The following is a 21,867-nucleotide window of genomic DNA, read 5'->3' on the forward strand; positions in this document are numbered from 1 at the left end:
GTCGAATGTAATCCGTTCTTGGTGATGGTTTATAGAAAGCTGGATCTCTTTTATCTGCAGGCTTATGGGTCCTGAAGTGAGGGGTCTTCCGTCGATTGCTTCGTGGCGCCGCGGGAGGCGTGGTCTATTAATAGAACACGCTACATCCAACATGTAGAGCGAGAAAGGTGTTTCACAGTGGGCGGCCATGTTGGGATTACAAGGGAGTATAAGCCCCGTTGAGACAAGGACCAGGAAGTCCAAAAGGGGCGTGTTCTGTAGGTCATGACATTGGTAGAATATTCATCTTGATAGATGTGAATCTGGCGGTCCAGGAAAGCGTTATCCCAGTCCACCTCTGCACATCAGCCTTAATGATTTCCCACAAGGGCAGGAAGTTCACACAAAACAGATTTGTTAATTCTTTAGTGATTACAACTCCCAAATACTTAATTCCTTCGGTTTGCAGTTGTAACCCCCAATCTACTACCAAATGACGCAGAAAGGTAGAGGTTTGCTTCAATGTGAGCGCTTCCGTTATTTTTAGATTAGCGCATGTTAGTGTACCATACTCTGCAAAGAGGGCTGGGATAGACACTGTTGGTTGGGTTATGTACACCATAATATCATCAGCAAATAATGCGAATTTGAATTCATGCCCAAACTTTACTAACCTGTTTATCTGGACATTTACACAAATAGCTTGTGCAAGTGGCTCCAAGACTAGGGCAAACAGAAGGGGTTGTAATAAGGGGCAACCTTGTGAATATTATCAGCACCTTGCCTGCCCTTAAGATATCCAACCTGGCCAGTATGTACCAATTGAGGTTGGACCTGGGAAAGCCGGCCTGCCAAAACATTGTAAATCTTGGCATCCACACTTATTAGTGATATGGGACGATATGAAGCGCTTTCCGTCCCATCCTTACCCTCCTTCAGAATCAATATAATTCGAGACTCTCTGAATGATGGTTGTGCTTGACTGGTTTCTAATCTAATATTTTATTAAAGAGTTTCACTAAGAAAGGAGCTAAAGAGTTACTATATGCTTTATAAAAGACTGGTATAAAGCAGTCCTGGCGCGGTTCCGAGACAGCTTTAAGCTTAGATATAACGTTTTGGACCTCTTCAATCGTTATCGGGGCATTTAGTAGTACTAAATTATCATTAGCCAGTGGAACGTGAGGAAGTTTCGATAGGTATCGCACCATTTCCTCTTTGGTACCCCCCCCCCTCAGCGATGTATAGGGAAGCATAAAATTGGGCGAAGCGTTTAGTGATCTCAACAGGGTTAGTCGGTTCTTTTGACATTCTCATCTTTGACTTTATATACAGCCCTGTCTGCTCTCTGGTTACACAGGTCTGCGGCCAGCATGGTATGGGCCATGTTGCGCCTCTCAAAAAAAAATTGTTTCAAAAACCTTAGCTGGATTAATTTGATTTGATTTGATTTTTGATTTTGATTAATTTCTTATGCGCACCAGGCAGATAACTGCATTCGGGCGCAGATGTTAACTAAAGGATTGGATATATCGCTTTGGCGAGTCTGAAGTAACGGCGGTCCTAGAGGAGAGAGGGTAATTTAAACAGGAAGGTTTTCAATTCCTTTCTGGATCTTTCCAGAGTAGTGCATGAGCAAATGCTTATGGGCAGCTGGTTCCAGAGTTTGGGCCCAAATACAGAGAACCTTCTATCCCCTTTAGAGATACATTTTGTCCTCGGGACGCATACCAGTAGTTGTTAACACTTTGTTGTGCCATATATCGCTTAATTCTTCCCAGAGCATTCATATATTTGTTAGAATTTCATCTTTAAGGGCAGTTTCAGTTTGAACGAGCAATTCGAGGGGATTGGGTCCTCCGACGTATTCCAAATCTATGACAGGTAATGTCCTCAGCTGTGCTGCTTCGGAAAATCTCTGGCGTCTGCGTCCTGCATCGATGATGTCGATGCGCCATCCCCGAGGACCTCCTCCGATGGCCGACGTCACCCGATGTGATAAGTAGGACGCACAACGCCCTTAGCCTCAGTTCTGTTTTTTCCGCGAACGTGTTCGCTTCGTGAATCTCGGTACGCCTCGACTCGTTGGAGTTGCTGTTTTCTTTCTCGGTTCGTTGAACCTGTTCGGTTGGTGTGAAGACCTGTTCGTGGCGATGTCTTTCTCATCTTCGACCCCGTGTCCGGGCTTCAAGAACTGCGGGGACTGTGGGTCCATGATGTCGGTCACGCACTCGCACGACGCCTGCCTCTGGTGCCTCGGGGAGGCCCACGATACAGATGACTGTGTCGACTGCCAGTTGCTCACTGCAAAGGCCTTGCGAGAACGCACGAAGAAACTGTCGGTAGGTCGGGTGTCTAAGCCCCAGTAGTCGAGGTCTGCGGGGCTTTCGACCGATGACTTGAGGGGTGACTCTCCGCATCGTCGTCGGAAGTCCGGTGGGTCTCCTTCCAGGAGTCGGTCTCGCCACTCTGCCGTCTCTTCTAGGCATTCCAGGAAGCGCCGGCATAGGTCGTCTTCCCCGTCCTCTTCCGAGGACTCCGCCCATCGGCGGGTCGCTTATCCCTCCATGCAAGCGACACCAGAGGAATGGGCTTCCTTCGGGAAGCAGATGCTAGCGATTTTGGAATCGCAGGGCACCGGTCCGTCTGTGCCTCTAAGTGGGGTCGGTCGGCACCGGTCGAGAGACACCGCCCGTATGCCTTCGGGCTCGGGTGGTCGGCACGGCTCGCGGGAGAGGTCCCGCTCGGACAAGGGTAGCCATTCTCGCCATGCCCGTTCCAGGTCCCGGTCCTCGACGCGCTCGAGACCGCGTGATCCGGTGCCGTTTTCGAAGAAGACTTCGACGCCTGTGGCGACGAGGTCGTCGATGATTTCTCTTGAGGTTCCGCCGATGCCGTCGGTGCCCAGGTTGTCGAGAGACACGCTCGGAGCTCCGGCTTCGAGGACTGTGTCGACTCCGCAGATGCTGGAGGCGTTGCAGCTGACGTCGATGCCGATTCGCTCAACGTCAACGCCTTTTCTGTCGGCGCCGACTCGCTCGGCGCCTTCGCCTTTTCTGTCGATGCCGGCCCCGACTCGTTCGGCGCCCTCGACACCTTTCGAGGCGGTGGTGTCAGAGGGGCCCCGTGGCACAGGGTTTGCCCCTAAAAAGGCTATGGCTAAGGTCCGGCACTGCTTTGGTCCGCAGAGGTCTTCCTCTCCCCGCCTGGAGTACATTTCAGAGGGTGATGAAGGCTCTGATGGTGGCCTGGTTCTGGTTCCGGTTCCGGATGACCTTATCTCGGGCCATAGTCAGTTTGATGACCTGAGGCAGTCACTGCATGATGCCAGTGGACTGGACACCTCTCCGGAGGTGGAGTTTTGTCGGCCGGAGCCTGGCACTCATGCCGATTCGTCATATCGGCGCCTTATGTTTCGGGTTACCGAGTACTTGGGTTGGTCAACTCCCCCAGGGGAGTTCGTTCAGGATGATCCCACGGACATCCTTGATCTCGGTCCACCCACTGACCCGGTTTTGCCTTTTCATATGGCTTTGCAGAGAAGGGTAGCGGCAGCTTGGACTGCTCCGGAGAGTCTCCCGGCAGTGGGCAAGTCTTTGTCACGAAAATACCGTCCAGCCAGTACCGACCCCTGCTACTTGTCTAGGCACCCCACCCCGGAGAGTTTGGTGGTGCAGGCAGCTATGGCCCCGGCAAAGCAGGCGTCGTATCCTACCATCCCTCCGTATAGGGACGACAAACGTTTTGACGGCTGGGCGAAGAAAGTGTTTTCTTCTGGGGGTATGGCGCTTCAGGCGGCCAACTCCATAGGTGCCTTGTCTCGTTTCACACACACTCTGTGGAACTGTGTTGCATTAGCGGCTGATCATATTCCCGAAGGGGACGAACGGGATGGTTTCCTTGCTATGGTTCAGGATGGCAAGGATGCCATGTGTGAGGCCGTTCAGTCGGGTTTGGACTTGGCGGATTATGTCAGCCGGTCCATGGCGCGAGCACCGTAATGCGCAGGTTTGCGTGGTTGAGGAAGTCTGGGTTCGCTCCTGATGTGCAGTCCCGGCTCCTCAACATGCCCTTTGACAGTGAACACCTTTTTGGCAGCAAGGCTGAATAGAGCCTTGAGAGGTTGCAGACCTCCAAAGCTGCAGCGAAGTCGTTGGGCGCTGCAGTTCGCCAACCTCCGCCTTTTCGTCCTAGGGGACAGCAATGGAGGGGAGGTTCCTTTCGCTATTACTCGTCCTTCAGTAAAGCGAGAGGAGCTAGCAGTCAAAGAGGCCCTCGTAAGAGTGCCAGAGGTGGAAACAAAGGTACTCGAGGTGCCAAGGCCACTCGGGCAGTTGCTTCTTTGCCCTCAGGCAACGCTGCAGCCGCTACCACTCAGTCATGAGGCCAGGTCCCATGGTTCGCCGGTTGGGGGAAGGCTGGCGGAGCATCTTGTAGAGTGGCAAGCCATTACTTCGGATGTGTGGGTTCTGGAGATCATAACCCACGGCTACTGTCTTCCTTTTCGGCAGAGGCCTCACGACAATCCACCAGGGAACCTCTCTTTGAAGAGTCCGGATCCACTCCTTGCGCAGGAAATTCAAGCCCTGCTGGAGAAAGGCGCCATAGAACTGGTGCCTGTAGCAGAGAGCAACAAGGGATGGTATTCCCCTTATTTTTTTATTTCAAAGAAAGACGGAGGATTGAGACCCATCATGGACTTGCACGGTTTGAACAAACTCCTCAGGAAGGACAAGTTCAAGATGGTTACTCTCTCTCAAGTCCTCCGAGCCCTTCAACTTCAGGACTGGTTGGTGTCTCTCGACCTCAAGGACGCTTATTTTCATGTGCCGATCCATCCAAAGCACAAGAAGTACCTGAGGTTCGCGGTTGGCGACTCGCACTTTCAGTTTCGGGTCCTGCCGTTAGGATTGACCTCCGCTCCAAGGGTTTTCACCAAGCTCATGGTGGTGGTGGCAGCGCATTTCAGGAAAGGGGGGATTCACGTCTACCCCTACCTGGATGATTGGTTGATCAGGGGGAGCTCTCCCGAGCAAGTGCTGGATCATCTGTCCGTCACCTGCCACTCCCTTCACAGGCTGGGCTTCTCTCTCAATTTAAAGAAGTCCCATTTGACACCAACGCAGCGGCTCCAGTACATCGGAGCAGTGTTCGACACGTCCCTGGGGCAGTGTTTTCCTCCTCAGGTGAGGGCTCTTCACATTCAGCAGATGGTGCACAAGTTTCAGTTTGCCCAGACTCTCCCAGCATCCGAGTTCTTGAGACTGCTCGGCCTCATGTCATCCTGCATTCTTCTGGTGCCAGAGGCTCGTCTGCGGATGGGATCTTTGCAGTGGGCACTCAAGCTCCAGTGGTCTCAGTCCTCCGGCAGGCTGTCGGACCCTGTTCAGGTGCCGCCCTCGGTAGCCCGGGACCTTCTGTGGTGGGCCATCGAGGGCAATCTGATGAAGGGTGACCCATTTTGGCTGCCCTGGCCGGAGGTGACGATTGTGACGGACGCATCCCTCACGGGATGGGGAGCTCATGCCAACGAGCTGACAGTCAGCGGTCGTTGGTCTCCGTCGGAGTCCAGACTCCATATCAATCTGTTGGAGCTGAGGGCCGTCAGGCTTGCCCTGAAGGCTTTTCTGCCGGCTGTGCGCTGGAAGAGTGTCCTGATTCTGACGGACAACATGGTGGCCCTGCACTACCTCAACAAAAAGGGGGGGGCAGGGTCACTTCCGCTGTGCAGGGAAGCGATGCAGCTCGAATTCTGGGCCATCCAGCAGGAAGTTTCGATCTCGGCAGTTCATCTGGCCGGAGACGACAACGAGACGGCGGATGCTCTGAGCAGGCAGAGCACGATCTCTCATGAGTGGGAGCTGGCTCAGGAGATTCTCCTGGAGATCTTTGCCCTTTGGGGGACCCCTCAAGTGGATCTCTTCGCCTCCAGTGTCAACCGGAAGTGCCAGGATGGGATTTGAACATTGTTCTTAAGTTTCTTATGGGTGCTCCGTTTGAGCCTTTACATTCTTGCCCTTTGAGGCTGTTAACTCTGAAAACTGTGTTTTTAGTTGCGGTTACTTCCGCTCGCAGAGTGAGTGAGTTACAGAGTGAGTTCAGTTAAGCCACCCTTCACTGTGTTTCACAAGGACAGGGTTGTCCTTAGAGTTCGTCCTTCTTTTCTTCCGAAGGTGGTTTCGGAATTTCATTTGAGCCAGAAGGTTGTTCTTCCGGCGTTCTATCCTTCTCCGCATCTTGGTAAGGAAGAGGAGAGGCTCCATAGGCTTGATCCTAGGAGAACGTTAAGCTTTTATATCTCGCGCATGTCCCGGGTCAGAGTGGACGAACAACTTTTCATTGGTTACGCTGGAAAGCGTTTGGGACAAGCTGTGACGAAACAGACTTTGTCTCGTTGGATTATTTTAGCTATCTCCGAGTGTTACCGCTTGGCGGGTAAGGACCCTCCGGCTGGCTTGCGGGCCCATTCTACCAGAGGAGTGGCTGCGTCTACTGCCCTGCAGAGGGGAGTTCCTATTCGTCACATCTGTGATGCAGCCACCTGGGCTTCAGTACATACTTTTGTACGTCACTATTTCCTCGATTCCATCAGAGGGCAAGATCTGGCCTTTGGCAAGGCAGTTCTCTATTCTGCCATTTGATTGGGCATGCTAAATTTGTATTCTAAATTCTTTCCCACCTCCTTGCTTGGTACTGCTTTGGGAGTCTGTCATAGATATGGAATACGTCGGAGGACCCAATCCCCTCAAAGAACAAGTTACTTTCTTACCTGGTAACGTTCTTTCGATGGGATGGTCCGATGACGTATTCCATATCGCTCCCTCCCTGCCTTCCCCGCTGCAGAATTTCTTTTGCGATTGCAGCTTGCGTTCCGCAAGGCCTTGTGTGTCTGACTGGCAGAAAACTGGTGGCACACGTTCTGGGAAAAAACTATAACTGAGGCTATGGGCGTCGTGCGTCCTACTTATCACATCGGGTGACGTCGGCCATCGGAGGAGGTCCTCGGGGACGGCTCATCGACGCAGGACGCAGACGCCAAAGATTTTCCGAAGCAGCACAGCTGCGGACATTACCTGTCATAGATATGGAATACGTCGTCGGACCATCCCATCGAAAGAACGTTACCAGGTAAGAAAGTAACTTTTTCTTCTTTCTGGTTGATTTATTTTTTTAGTGCAGATCCCCTCAACAACCTGGTTCTGTTCCTAAAAGCCTTCTGCGCTATCAGGACACCCTGGAACGTGGCTTTGGCCACTTCCCATACTGTACTTAATGTGAGTTCCCCAGTGTCATTAGTGGTAAAGTAACTTTTAATATCGTCAGCAAGGGTGTCCCTGAACATCACGTGCTTATAGAGGGTATCATTACGAATCCATCTACGATCTGTTTGTGGTGGCGGGCCTAAGTCAAGTTCCAACAGACACATTTCATGGTCAGACCATCCTACGATCTCAATAGTTGCTGTGATTATGGCATGTTTGTATGTGGCTTCTAGTAAGGCGTAATCAATTTGTGAATATATCAAGTGTGGGGGGGAATAAAAGGTAAATGTTCTTTTATGCAGGTGCATCTCCCTCCATGTGTCAATCAGATAGTTAGCTTTCAAGAGATCAGGGAATTTTTTGGTGCTTGGGCACAGTGGGGAAGTTGCTCCCTGCCTCATGGAATCACAATCCATAGTGTGATCTGATATAACATTAAAGTCCCCTCCACATATTAAGAGGCCCCTTTTCCAGCTGTACAAAAAAGTAAGGAGTTCTCTACTGAAGGCAAGTTGGATTTGATTGGTTGCGTCTGTCAAGCAAAGAGTCACTGCGCGCGATCTCACCATCCCATTAACCACAATGTATCTCCCATCCTCATTTCTATACACCTGTGTTATTTGGAGATCTATGGACTTCCTATATATGATACCCACCCCTCCTCTTTTGTGTTGACCTGACACTCACAGTGCCCCTCCCAATTCCTTCCCTCCCACTTTAAACTCTTCTCCCCTTTTGAATTTCATTTCTTGAACAAACAACACGTCTAATTTGGAGAGTTTGAGTTCCCTCATTGGCACGGAGCATTTTTGCAGTGAGTTTAAGCCTTTAACATTAAGGGACCCAAACCTCATCCCATCAGCTGACCCCATGATCACGTGTCAGTTGCTTCCTTTTTGCCGTGGTCAATTGGCTACTATGCCAAGTGATCTCACAGAGAGGAGTAGAGTGCCTGAGGACCATATGTTTACATGGCTGTTTCTTTCTCACCAAATGTGTGTTGCTGGTAGCATTCTTATTTACCCAATGTAAATCCCCCCATCCCCAAACCCATTCCCCTCCAATGAAAAGTGCCTCCATCGACACTTCACTTCTAACAGAGATGCCCTAGAATAAAAAGGGCCACACTTCAGGAGCCCCTCACTGAGCAATATGCAACATAAGTCTACCTAATTTGAGAATGGTAGGAACACTTAACCACTGTAATTTAATGTTTCACAAACAAACATAACAACACCGGAAGGACCAAAAACAGGAGCATGGATAGTGAGGTTTCTTTTGCCCATCTTGAACCTCGCCATTCCTTCTAGGTCTGTCTTTAGAGTTTAAGATCTTTCTTAAATGTGCTGGGCCAGTCTCCTGAAGCCGGACTGAGGGAGGAGAAAAAAGAGAAAGAAGAGAACTCTTTGTTTATCAAGAATTCACTGTGTATGCAGCCCTTATGAGTGTTAAAACGTTTGTACCTCCTGGAGCCTTGTTCGTGGCCTCTCCATGGTGAATAGGTCTTTGCTTTATCAATAAGACGCTGAGGCATACAAGAGCCTTTCCGGCTTGTACCTTGAGTACCTGTTCGCAGGCCCACCAAGACTCCTTGAGCTTCTTTTTCCGAGGTTATACGATATTCCTCTCCACCATGTTCAAGGTTTAATGAAAAGGGGAAGCCCATCTATATCGCACACCTTGCTCCTGCAGCCAAGTTGTGAGCGGCCAGCAGCCTTTTCTCTTGAAGAGAGTAGTCGCAGACAGGTCTTGGAATATTCTGATGCTTGATCCTTCAAATTGAATACTTTCTTTTTCCCTTGCTTTTTGTAAAATGTCAATTTTTTATTTAAAATAGTGACACTTGGCAAGGACGGTCCTCGTGCCGTTCTCTGGACCCCCAACTCTGTGAATTCTATCAAACTCTATATATGTGGACATCGGGGGGTCAAAAAGCGAACCATTCAGGGCCTTCACTCGTTCCTCCAGGGAAGATGAGGATTCACCTGGCTTTTCATTTAGGCCCATTATGCGTATGTTGGATTGACGCTCCCTGTTTTCAAGGTCGTCCATTTTTGCATATGGTATTTCTTTCCCCTTCTGCGTTAACTTGACAGGCTGAAATAAATGTTCTGCCTAATTCCCCAGATCAATACCTGTGTTTAAGATTAATTCAAAGCCTTACAGCCATCCCCAATCAGTTATACTTGAAAACACCCAACTCTTCTGGACCAGCAGTTTACGGTCCGCGTTTGTGGGCAGCAAAGTGTACCCCAAGGTTCTCTGCTCTTCCTTGCAAATTTCTGTGATCTACGGCCCTAGTTAAAGTCTGAGGTCACGGTAGATTGAGAAGCTTTGGGAGAGCCCCGTTTTCAGGTGTCGCATGGCGCAGCGATCAGCCTGCCATAGCTCTCAAAGTCTCCGAACGACCTTACCCCGAGTTTGCTCAATGGGACTTGTTCACAGTAGCCTTATGTCCTTTGGCTCCTCCTTGATGAACATGAAAGCTTCACCTTCTACCGCTGAGCTTTCCGCCTCTATAGCCAACTGTCTTTCTGCCATCCAGCACTGGGTGCCACCTTAGTGTCTAATGCACAGGTTGTCTAAAATTGAAGTCTTCTACCACCACCCTGTTCTCAAAATCCTACTTTTTCCCCATGAGCTCATCACACTATTCTCTAATGTTTGCAGCCTTGGAATTCTCTTGGATAGCGAACTAAAGCTTCAATCCATTACCTCTACTGCCACGCCTACAGGACAAACCTACTAATTACATTTATAATAGGCCCCCAGTTCCCCAAACAGTCTTACCTAATTTCCCCTCTTGTCCTCAGCCAACTTGACTACTGCTCTAACCTCCGCCTGCCTCATTATCTGTACTATGGTGTGCTCTCAATAGGAGGCCAAACTTTGCAATTTACACTGATTTCAGGCTCCCATGTTCATCACCCACCTCAACTGCCCCTCCACTTCATGTGGGATAGTTTATGCAGCGCAGCTATAATTCATTATAACTAAAATTGATCATTGCACTAGGTTTCATTCTATTGTCTTCTTTATTCTCTGGAACTGTACTCCGTTTCCCCAAATGGAGCACTTCAGATGATTTTTTTCTTGTGCTGGACTCCCTCACTTTCTCAGAGTGCACTGTTTTATTGTCCTTCTCTTGGTTCTTGCACCTCGTCTCAGTTTCCCGATAGCATCTATCACCTGTTCTGATCCTCTTGTCGTTGCACAATATCATCCGTTCTATGTCTGCCATCAACCGATGGTGAGATCCTCCATCGTTCTTTCTCCGTATGTGCTCTGTGTACAATCCTCTATAGCCATCACTCCTCCAGTTGTTGCTAAGGAATTCTGCATTACTCCACCCCCTTCTCTCTGTTCAATATTTCCTCTTATAGATATCATGGAAAGGGGGGAATGGTTAAATTGATGTCCGTTTTCCATGTCCTTAGGTCTTCCTTTGCAGTTGTAATGGGACACGTTGTCATACTCTCCATGTGTCTCTTTAAATTCCTCCTCCTTGTAGTTAAATCTCACCAGGGCTGCCCGCCCTCCCCCGAGACCCTTCAACTGGCTAACTCTGCTTCCTGATACTCCCCTTCTAACGTCCTGCAATCCCCAGACCTACTCAAGTTGTCCAAGCCCACCCTGCAAGGTCTTCCGCTGTAATTTGTCTCGCTTCTAGATGTTAAGAACGCTATCTCGCGTCAGGCCTTTAAAGGTGCTCTCAAGAATGATCTTACTGGCAAAGGGGCTCATGGGAGTCAAAGTTTTGTTGTCTCTCTTGATACCCAAGCTTGTCCTCACCTGTGCAAACCCGTACATAGTTGTGCATCAAGCATAATTCCCTTGTTCACCAACCCTGCCCCGAATTGTAAAAAGCTTGTATTCAATGTATACTAAGCATGTTGTCTATCTGTGCTGTCCTTATGCCCTATTATTACTCATCAACCATTGTAAAGTACCCAAAAATGTGAATGCTTCAATGCATGTGAATTCCATGTTGTATAGGGTCCAGTTAATAATGCTAGCACCTCCTCACATAAATACACTCTACTACACAGGATAAAGCACTTTCCCCATTATGCTGTACGCCCTTTCACCACTGCTACCCTTGGATTCCCATGCTGACGCAGAAGCAGATGTGAACATGCAAATTTCTGCTCTGCAGGAACCCCTCTTTAGCATCATTGTTGATCGTCCCTTCCCATTCAAATTCACACTGCCTTATATTATGACATTATTCTGAGCTGTTCCTTTGCCAGAATACCAGAATATGCAAACCCATAGTGTCTACTTGTACTGTGTCTCTGCTAGTACTCTGTTTCTCTGGTGAAATCAGTAGAGAGTTTGTGTGATGTAGTGAAGATCTTGAGATATGCGTCTGGCAATGTGTCTTCTCTGCTGGTCTGAACACTTGGAGAAAGGCATCATCAATGTGGGATGTCTTTTCATACACAGACAGACGCACACTTGCATATATGCATATTGTGGTAGGTCAGACAAATGAGACAGACCAATTTTAGTATGTTCAACAAATGATCTATTCGTCGTCAGTAGTGAAGTCCAAAAAAGTAAACAGTCAGTCCTCTGTATCAAAGCTAATCAATCGAAACTGACCCTACCACTAGGAGAAAACCAAAACAAAAGTCAAGGAGAATGACTCCCTTTTCCTGGCTAGCCTTTTCCAGCCCTAGTTAACCATTTTTAAATAGTTATTGGCTATTTCTTGGATTAACTTGTTCAGTTCCTCTCTGGGACTTTTCCACCTTTTTGGCATCCCTTTTCCTTCTGTAGAGAAACTTTGTCTCCATGCTGTGTTTGGGTTTTGGTCCCTTTGTACTTTAATTTCTTGAAATGTCTCTTTGAAGTTCCCTTTCTCCCATTTTGTAGGGGAACTGAAATTCCTCTTCGCTTGATCCTGGTTCTCTGTATCCCTCTGCTTCCTTGTTTCCTCTTGAACAATATGTTTCATATCAACTTACTCTTGGTTTGATAAACTGACTTTCTCTTTGGGGTGGTTACGACAGCCCAGCCCACTGGATTTGTTCCTTTGTTCCTTTCGTGTCTTGTTGCTGTAAGTAATACAGGCTCCACTGTTATTCTTCTCGTCTTGGATATTAGACCTTTCACTGAGATGAGTAAACTGAGTTCCAGAGTTATCCTCACTCTGATGGATACTTGTTGTAACCCCTGACCCCAAAGAGGCCCTAATAGATAGGGGATTATGGAAGTGTATAAATAAATAAAGACAAAACACATTAGGACTTTTGTTAAAGCTTTTATTAACTATGTATGTGTTTTACATACACTGACTGACTTACTCGACTGTACCATGTTCTCCACCAGGGGGGACACATGGGACACTGGAGGCTATAAGACAATGGCAGGTCTCCCCTGTCAACCAACAGAGACATGGACTGAACTCACCTGGGGGAAGGAAAAGAACTGTTGGGAGTGACAATTGAGAGGAGAGCCAGGAAAGAGAAAGGCAGTGACAGCAAAGGAGAGTGTAAAAAGGCAGAAAGACAGAAAGAGAAAAAAGAGCTGTAATCCCTGGGGGGTCGCAGCCTCGAGTGGTCCCCGGGGGTCCTTTGATGGGGCTGTGCTGGGCTGCGTCTGCAGCTCGGCTTGAAGATAAGTCCTGGGCCATGTGCGTGGTCCGACAAGGGCGTAGACAAACGCCCGTGCCCGCATGTGCGGGGCGGCCCTCGGGCGAGAGCGTGGCCTGGGCGGCAGTGGAGTCAGTGGCCAACCCGGGCGGGTCAGAAGTAGAACAAGTCCCGGGCAGCGTGTGCAGTGTGGCCTGGGTGAAAAAATAACACGTTGGCACGGGCCACGTGCTCACCGCGACCCAAACTGGAGCATGGCTGGGGGCTGTAGGCCACCGGGGGCCAGTCCGGGCGGGCCAGAGGTATGAAAAGTCCCGGGTCGCATGTGTGGTGCGGCCCAGCTGAAGATTATGGCCATGTCAGCAAGCCCGCCCAACCCGTGGCCAAGCGGGGCGGGTGGTGAAGAGGAAGAAACCACTGACGGCACAGGCGGGGAGAGGGCAAGTCCACCAGCACCCGCGGGGGTCCTTCCAGCATCCGCTCTCCCCAGGGCCAGACGGGGAAAGCGGAGAAGCAGAATTTACCTGGCGCCCTAGTCAAGATGTCTAGTGCGACCAAAACTCAGGGGGATGTGTGGCGGCTGGGCGCTGACTCCGTCCAGGTGGGTGGGCCTGGGCGGAGTCCAACAAGGATTTTCCCTACCTGGGAAACCACTGCCATGGAGGAAAATAAAGCATTGACCGCTGCACTGCCAGCAGGTAGCATGGGCTCATAAGCCCCAACAAACATTTATGGCTGCCAGAGCCCTTTCAAAATAAAAACACTGCCACATAGGAAATGTAACCCTGCACTTTCTAGTAGGGAGTCCATAGGCTCATAAGCCTAAACTAACAATAAGGGCTGGCAAAGCCCTAGGACTTCCTATTACTCAGCATTTTCACCATCACAGAGGAAATATGGGCTTGTAAGCCCCAGCATGGATTCAAGGGCATCTAAAGCCCACTATGAATGCAAGGGCTCCCAAAGTCCTACTAACCCATAAGTATAACAGGGCTTCCAAAGCCCAACCAGGACACAGGGCTGCCAAAGCCACCAATACGCCCTGTGACAGCCACACTGGGCAGAGCAGGGGTTTGTGTTCATGTGTGCAGAAGGACAGAGACGGCACCAGCAGAAGGTTCTGTAATTTACTGACTTTGTTTTAGGACTAACCAAAGAGGACTGTGGTTTAGTTAAAAAGGGCAGACTGCAGCTGCCACGGTTCTTCAAAGTGTCGCAGTGTTAAAGCATATGTGGAATATGGGGATGACGTATTAATAGTGCTGCCTAGAGTGAAGTAATTGATAACATGTTTAAGGTTAATATGCATAGTGGTTTGAGCAATGGGTATCCCTTACTTGTATTAATGCATCATCAACATGGAATGGGACTATAGATTGGGGCGGGGATTTGGATTGAAGGAATCAGTTATGTTTAACCATTGCATGTTATTTTATATAAAAGCCTGTGAGGGCACTAAAACTCCCCTCCGGTGTACTGTCCCTTATTTACATCAAAGAACTCAGCATTGTGGCTCATTTCCTGTATCAACCTTTTCATTGTAGGTTGCTGAGGGCACCTCACCAGAGCAGGTGGACTGTGATGGTGGGGTGGTGTCCTTGTGATTCACCCATTTCATAAAACAGGGGCTACATTGTGCATCCACTGGGATGAGTAGGTTGACTACTAGAGTTATTCTCACTCTTATGTACACTGGCCCATTCACTAGGATGAGTAGGCTGCGTCCTGATTATTCTTCCTCTTTTGGATACTTGTCCATGCATTGGGATGAGTAGGCTTAGTTCTGTAGTTTTTCTCACTCTTATGAATACTTCTCCATGTACTTGGAAGAGTAGGCTGAGTTCCGTAGTTGTTCTCACTCTTAGGGAAACACGTCCATGTACTGGGACGAGTAGACTTAGTCCTGTAGTTATTTTCACTCTTAGGGATATTTGTCCATGAGTGTACTTGTGATCCCCACATTCCCTCCCCGGTCTCCCGCCTCTCCCGTTACCTTCTTTCTCGCGGGCTAGGATCAATGGTTCTTTCTCCAGGATCGGGACGACACTCGAGTCTGAACATCTTCTACGTTCACTATGACTTTTCTTGGTTCTTCCTCGCAGCTCCACAGAGCCCATGCTGTGGCGGGCTCGACGTTGTTCCAGCACTGGACAGTCCACCTCTCACTGGTCATACCACTGCTCACTCAGTTCTCCATCTCTTGGGGCTTCTTTCCCTTGCATGGCTCAGCCATCTGCTTACTCCATGCCTCCTGATTACACCCACTGGCCAGACCCTCCCGACAAAGGATCTCCCGGTGCTCAGCAGCATCCACGCAGATTCGAACTTCCCGGATCTCATTCATCTTCATGAGTCCATCTTCCATTTTTATGTTAGACTTCTGGGTCCTCCCCAGGTTAACATTAAACTCCATTCTCTTTTTTTGTTGTACATTCTCCCTTGCTCGTTCATTCTTCATCGTCCCAGTTTTGTTAGCTTCCAACCATTGAGCGATCAGCATTTTTCCCCGCTCACATCTATTCTTCTTCTCAGTATTTAATCAGTTTCTTCTTCAAGCTGAATTTTGGTGCTAATATTACTATAGCAAGCATTGGCTTGTTCTGATGAACTTCTCTGAAGTCTGGATGTTACTGTCGGTTCACGAGAACGTTGTTCACAGGGGCGTTGCTAGGGGGGGGCTAAGGGGGCTATAGCCCCTGATCTTCTGGTTGTAGCCCCGGATAGAATCTCAGGAGCTGCAGCCAAAAGACCAGCTAGCCCCCAGTCCCAACAGTTCCGACAGCAGCTTAGCCCCGGGTCTTTTCCAGACCTAGCAACTCCCCTGGTTGTTCAGGGAGTTTCTTCAAGCCCACTTGGACATCAGAGGCACATTCATTTTTGTCCCATGAGCTTGCTCGGACATCAAAGGCACATTACATTTTCTTACTGCAGTCCCTCAGCAAGCCCTCACAGACATTGTGGGCAAACCCACTCTCCTGTCTTACTCAAGCGATGCGTCAGCTGCAGTACGAGATGCCACCTTTATATCCCAAGCAGCATGAGCAAACATAGCTCTTGCAGGGAACCAGTGATGCATTAAAACATGATTTCAAATTGCCTGCCTTTAAATAAAACACTACATATCCTGGGCTGATGGTCTACAATCTTTCTACACCAGGGGGATGCAAGAGGAGCCTGTAGAAGTGAAGAAGAGGGAAGAGAATTCCAAAATGGCATGTCAGCCTTTTAAAGGGGCTCAGCACCAAAGTCCCAAAGCACACACAGGTGAACTAATTATACACAACAAATCAGAGCCCCACATTCATCCACATCCATGGATGCACACCTTCACAGGAAGCCCAATCCCAGGGTAGGGGGTCACATCGTCTCAGTCATGCAAGATGGGTGCTTGAAATAAGAGCTGGTATCAAGTGTTTGGAGGAGGTTGGCGAGCGAGGAAGTAGTTTGGAATCAGGTTGGAGAGCAAGAAAGGAGTTTGAGGAGGTTGGCAAAGAGAGGGGAGATACATCCTCTGGCGGAGATTGGGTTAAAACAGGAGGTTGGATTGAGACAGTAGACTAGTTTGGATGAAGTTGTTAATTGGCAGAAGTTGGTTTGAGACGGGGATTGAGTTATGCCATTTGTAGAGGGTTGGATTGAAACCATTGCAGGTTAGATTAAGTCAGCAGGAGGTGGTTGGGTTGTGGCAGAAGGAGGTTGGATTAAGTCATCAGGAGGCTGTTGAATTAAGATATGCAGGGGTAGGGGTAGGATTGTGTCAGAAAGAGGTGGTTGGAAGAGAACTGCACGAGGAAGAGAAAGAGCCTGACAGGGCCAACATTGTAATAGAGGGTATTCTATGCGCAAGCTTGTGAATTGGGACGAGACCTTGATCTGAAGTGGCCATGCCCTTGGTAGGAGAACGACAAGCATGGTGGCCAGGAGGAGAGGTACCAGCATAAAAGTAGAGAGGTGGAGAAGAAAGAAGTAGTCAGGACCCCAAGGTCAGTAGGAGAATAACAACTTATTAAGCCTGCGTTCTTAAAGCCAAAGGTGAGTCAAACCCTCCTGTGTCCATGGAAATGTTGAAAAACCAAGGACAAAAGACCCTGAAAAGACCAGAGAAGAAGGGTACAGGAACACCTTAAACCCAAGTATGAGAAGAAAGGTAGGAGAAGACCTGGGAGCACAGAGAAGAAGGGTGCAGGAAATCCTTCAAGCCCGAGAAGAAGGGGGTTAAAGGCTAGGGAAACCCTTTCAGCCCCACATTTAGAATCAAGGCAGGAGGTGAACCCCACAGACAAAAGGGGTGGTTTCTTTAAGCCAGAGTTCTCAGTGAGATACCATGAAAAGAACGGGGATGAAGGGTGTGGGAACCCCTTTAAGGTTGAACATGTGCCGGCGTGCAGGTTAACCGAGTAAGACCCCAGTGCACTTTTATTTGGTGGACATCTAGAAGTCCCCAATTTTTGTTTTGGTCTCCCTGGATTTAATCGACAAAATAATAGTTTACACTGCATTTCCATCTTCATTTAATAATTGATCCCCATCACCTTCGTAACCCCTCTAGACCAGGAATATTCAACCTGTCGTTCTCCAGATGTTTTGGACTACAGCTTCCATCGCACTAGTCCGCATAGTCGATGGAGAGGGATCAAGGAAGTGATGGTCCAAAGCATCTGACGAGCCACAAGTTGCATGCCCAGGACCTAGAATGTGTGGCAGTTTTTTGTAGCAAGGTTTTTGTGAATGCATCTTTAAGCTTCTCCTGCTTTGGTTTGTTTATAGCTTGCGGCACAGAAACTGAAGCCTGAAGTCCCTATCAGATTCTTCATCTCCAGCCGGACAGACAGCGGGGTGCATGCACTCTGCAACTCTGCGCACATTGATATCCAGAGGACCAATGGGAAGCCACCATTCTCGGAGAATATTTTAGCCAACGCCCTGAATTATCACCTTAAACCGGAGCCCATAAGGTGAGCATGGTATGATTGCTTCATTCCGATACCCTAAATCTGTGCACCCTCATCAACACAATGGGCATGCAATTGACACAGATGCATACTGATATCGGAAACATGCATATTTTCACTCTCACATACAAACATTAAAATGCACGGTCTGTGTTTGTATACTGTTTTACAGATGCACCCTGCAAACGTCCTCCAACTGCCTTGCACAATCCCTATCATTGTGTATGCATTCAATTACACACCATACGTACATCCTACAGGCATTCCTGAATATAATATGCTCCCTACCCAAATTTGAAATTCCACCACAAGCACCCATCACCTCAACACAAAGCCATGTGATGGGAGAGTTGCAGGGGTTATACCTGTCTTTTATTATTTCATTCTTCCTCTCCATGTTCCCTTTTCCACTTACTTTGTTTATCACTCCATTCCCACTTATATTTCTTTCTTTCTCTTTATTTTTACCCCATCTTTTTTCCTTTTCTTTATTTCCATTTCCCTTTATTACTTCTCATCATTCATTAATCTGTTGTATCTTCTTGTGCACGCATCCCACCTTGAACTCCTCATATCCGTCCATCCATCTTGCTTCCTTTCCTTTTCATCCATCCCACTTCCTATCCCTTCCAGATAAACCCACCACCTATCCCATCTATCTAGCTATCGAATCTCCATTCCCCTTCATTCACCCCATCACATTATTCATCCATCCATCCCTATGAACAAGCGTTCCATCTCGTGTGTAGTCCATCCACCCTTCTGTTTTCCATCCATCCTCCATTTATAAATCAACCTTTCACCCATTAATCCTATATATATTTATTTTGCTAAGTTACAAAAGAGTGTGGGAGCCCTCCAACTAAGAACGAACATGGGTCAAATACCCTGTTCTATGAAATTTATTCCACTCAGGAGAGTCTACAACCACGTTTCTTTCCTATATAAATCCATACATTCCCTATTGTTTTGTCCATGGCAGGGATCAAATGACCACACTCACACAGAAAACGTAAGCTTTCATAAATTTAAGGAAACCTTTACACTGTGAGGACAACAATACTTATTTGGGTAGGAATAACGCAGAGTTGAAATGTCAGGATTGGTCTGATGGCTTGGACTAATTGTTCAGGGAAGTTAAAAATTCCAAAACGACTTCTCTCCAACCCCAAGTTGTTCTCAGGGTTCCCTTCCCTGGAAAGGTTTTTGTAACAACAGAAAAGTCTTCCAAATACTCTGGATTTAGGACCCGCCCTGTTCTGGATCCTTTGGTGATTCTAAGTAAGTACTGGAACATCTCCCCTTTCTTTCCTCTTTTCTGTGACCTGTAAGGGTGCAGAATTATGGTTATGACACAGTGGTGGTATGGTGTTTGGAAAAGACTTGTATTCAGGCAAAAATAAAGTGGAAATCTTTCTCTCCCTAACTCTAAGAGGGGTTTCCCTGCCGGAATGTCTAAGTAAATAAAATGAGTTCAGTGTTGTGTCAAAATGCCTACTTCTATCCCTCACACTTGTAACTAATACGAAATGGGTATTGGATTGTCTTGGTCCATAAGAATGACTGCTTTCTTCTGGACAATGAGCCACAGTTCCAATCGTAGGGGGAATTTCTCCTGCGAAAATGAAACCTTTCTCCTGATCTTAGTTCCTTTCCGAGGAAAAGAAACAACATTCCAGATTGTGGTGCTGTAAGGTTTCAGTTCCAAATTCAAAAGAAAACATTCCAACTGAAACATCATTCCTTATTGACCATAGTTTTGTTTTCCCTTTGGGTTCCTGGAGAATACCTCCCTTCTCCATGTATTCTATTTTCAATGTTCTCACGGTGCCAGGGGAATGACTCCCTTTCCTGGGCCTTTCCTTCTGATTGGCTTCACGATACACAATCTTTAGAAAAACCACTCAGAGGTATTGCTTCCTTCTCCCAAGGTCTCTTGGCTTCATAGTACATAAGGGCTGGGCAGAATGACTCCCTTCCCCCAGGCCTTTCTTAGATTTTAGCATGCAGTTTACACTGCCAGCGGGAAAGCCTCCCTTCCCCTGGCTTCTTTGCCCCTTTTGCTTTCACAAGTCGCAGTTGTGAAGGCGTCATGAAGCGAGACACAGACAACAGTCAAAAGCTATTTATTAACTTAACTGTCAGGATGGTATAAGGCCTAACTTGCCCTATGCCATGGTGGGATATCCCTACCTGAACAAAACTAAGGAAAGTCTCAGTCAAAGAGTTCAACTTAAAAGTCTGTCTGTGTCTAAAACCTATGCTTGCCCTCACACCAAAGTAAACCGTGTGTAGGGATGTCAATAATCAGAGTAATGGTGATCAACAAAAGGTTCTGAGCTTCTTCCAGCGCTTACCTTCCTTTTCAGCTCCCCTTCTCCAAGTTCAAGAAGGTTCCTCAAAAGTCTCAGAATTACCTTTATGTTCAAGGTAACACAGTTGCACATAATGCTCGGGGTTCCCATCCCCAAGTTCCAAGCAACACAGTTCAAAAGAAAAGGGTCTTGAGGCTTCATTCTGAAGACAATACTTGCAGTTCCTCATGTCTCAGGGTTCCCTTCTCCAAGACTTTAGCTTAGCCACGTGTACTTGTTTCAGTCTTTCAAAAGGTTTAACACAACTCAAGGTCAGCCTGACCCTCTTTCTGGATTGCCTCACCAGTTCACTTGCAGAGATTCTCTTTAGTTTATTTCACAATTTCTTCAGATCGAACAGTTCAGGGCTCACTGATCTAAGTGTAGTTATTAGCCTACACAGTCCACCCATCACAGGTCTCACAACCAGGATCCCTAGACTCTTTGGCCCACACAGGTTCTTCTCGACTTGTCCCTGTGTACAGAGTTACTTTCCTTGTTTGGCCTTTTGGCTTTATGTACAGTATTTACACTCTTCTGGCTTCTCCTGCGTAGCCTCTTGGCTCTTCCATAATGTGGCACACACCTCCTGCAAGTCTTTGGCTTTGCCTCATGGCATTTACTCATAAAATTCACATTGTGGTGGTCTCGCTCATGTCCCACCTTTTATGGCACCTTTTCACACTTGCACTCTTACCTCAATGTTGTTTCCATATGTACACTTTCTCTTTGGCTATTCTCTGTTATCTGCTTTTGCCCATAATGTTTTACTCAAATCCAGATTCAATAATCTTAATTGTAAAGTTTCATTCAGTATGGTATTCAACAAATGCATCCTGGCTCCTCCACAGGTCCCACCACAGTGGCCTCCTGCAAAAACCCTGCTAGCCTCCTCCCCACAGGCCTCCTTGATTCTCCCTCTGGTGTACTCTGGCTCTCTCTTTATACACCTGCAATCCCTTAACATGTTGCAGGTGTGGATCCATCATTATGTTTGTCTGACCATGATTAAGGGGACATGCCTGACTCTCACCATACACTGCAGGTATCTTCCTCGTCCCAGTACTAGAGTGGTAAAATGAAGGTGTAGTGTTCATTACTCTCAGTCTCCTCTTTCTCGTCCCAGTAATTTCAAAATATAAATGTGGGGAAATGAGGGGAGAGATCTTGTAGTAGCCCATAAAAGTCAGGGAAGGGTTAGGGAAAGGAGGATACCATGTCTCGTCTGTGGGTAATCTCCTCTCTCTCTCACCCTCGTTCTGTGTCTCAGAGATTTATAATTTTTTCCGATGTTACCCTGATCAGAGGAAAAAGGGTAACAACATCCCACAAAGGCTATTGAATTATGGGTCCATTATGGAATGGGAAGGGGGAATAGTGTGTCTCCCTCAGGGATGTCCTCTCCCCAATCCCCAAGGACCCTCCACCTTGGTGATCCTCCTCCCTTCTCTACCCCCAGGGTCAGGATCCAAGAGCAATGGCCTTTCCTTGGCCACCTGATAAGGGGATCTAAATGGAGTAGATGTCAGGAAACCCTAAGGTTTCTCACGCAGTTCAGTATTAACCAGGTGGAATGCCTCTCTTCCCCTGGCTTGCTTTGCACTTTAAAAGTTCACACTCCACATGAGCTCCCATACTTGGGTGCGGGTCCCAGACCTGTGTATTCCTTCTATTTTTGTGCGCTAATCCTGGTTTACTATTTTTCCAGGTACTGTGACTATGT

General features: G+C 47.9%; 1 protein-coding gene across 1 annotated transcript in view; it reads left to right on the forward strand.

The window, feature by feature from the left end:
* PUSL1 (pseudouridine synthase like 1) overlaps window positions 1-21,867 on the forward strand; it is an 867,171-nt gene that overhangs the window by 270,312 nt on the left and 574,992 nt on the right. Inside the window, exon 3 of the mRNA XM_069610102.1 lies at window positions 17,606-17,793. Coding sequence (XP_069466203.1) covers window positions 17,606-17,793 — 188 coding nt within the window. The remainder of the gene's footprint in view (window positions 1-17,605; window positions 17,794-21,867) is intronic.

The sequence above is a fragment of the Ambystoma mexicanum genome, chromosome 8 (assembly GCF_040938575.1).
Source record: "Ambystoma mexicanum isolate Mex_15411 chromosome 8, UKY_AmexF1_1, whole genome shotgun sequence".
Lineage (NCBI taxonomy): Eukaryota > Metazoa > Chordata > Amphibia > Caudata > Ambystomatidae > Ambystoma > Ambystoma mexicanum.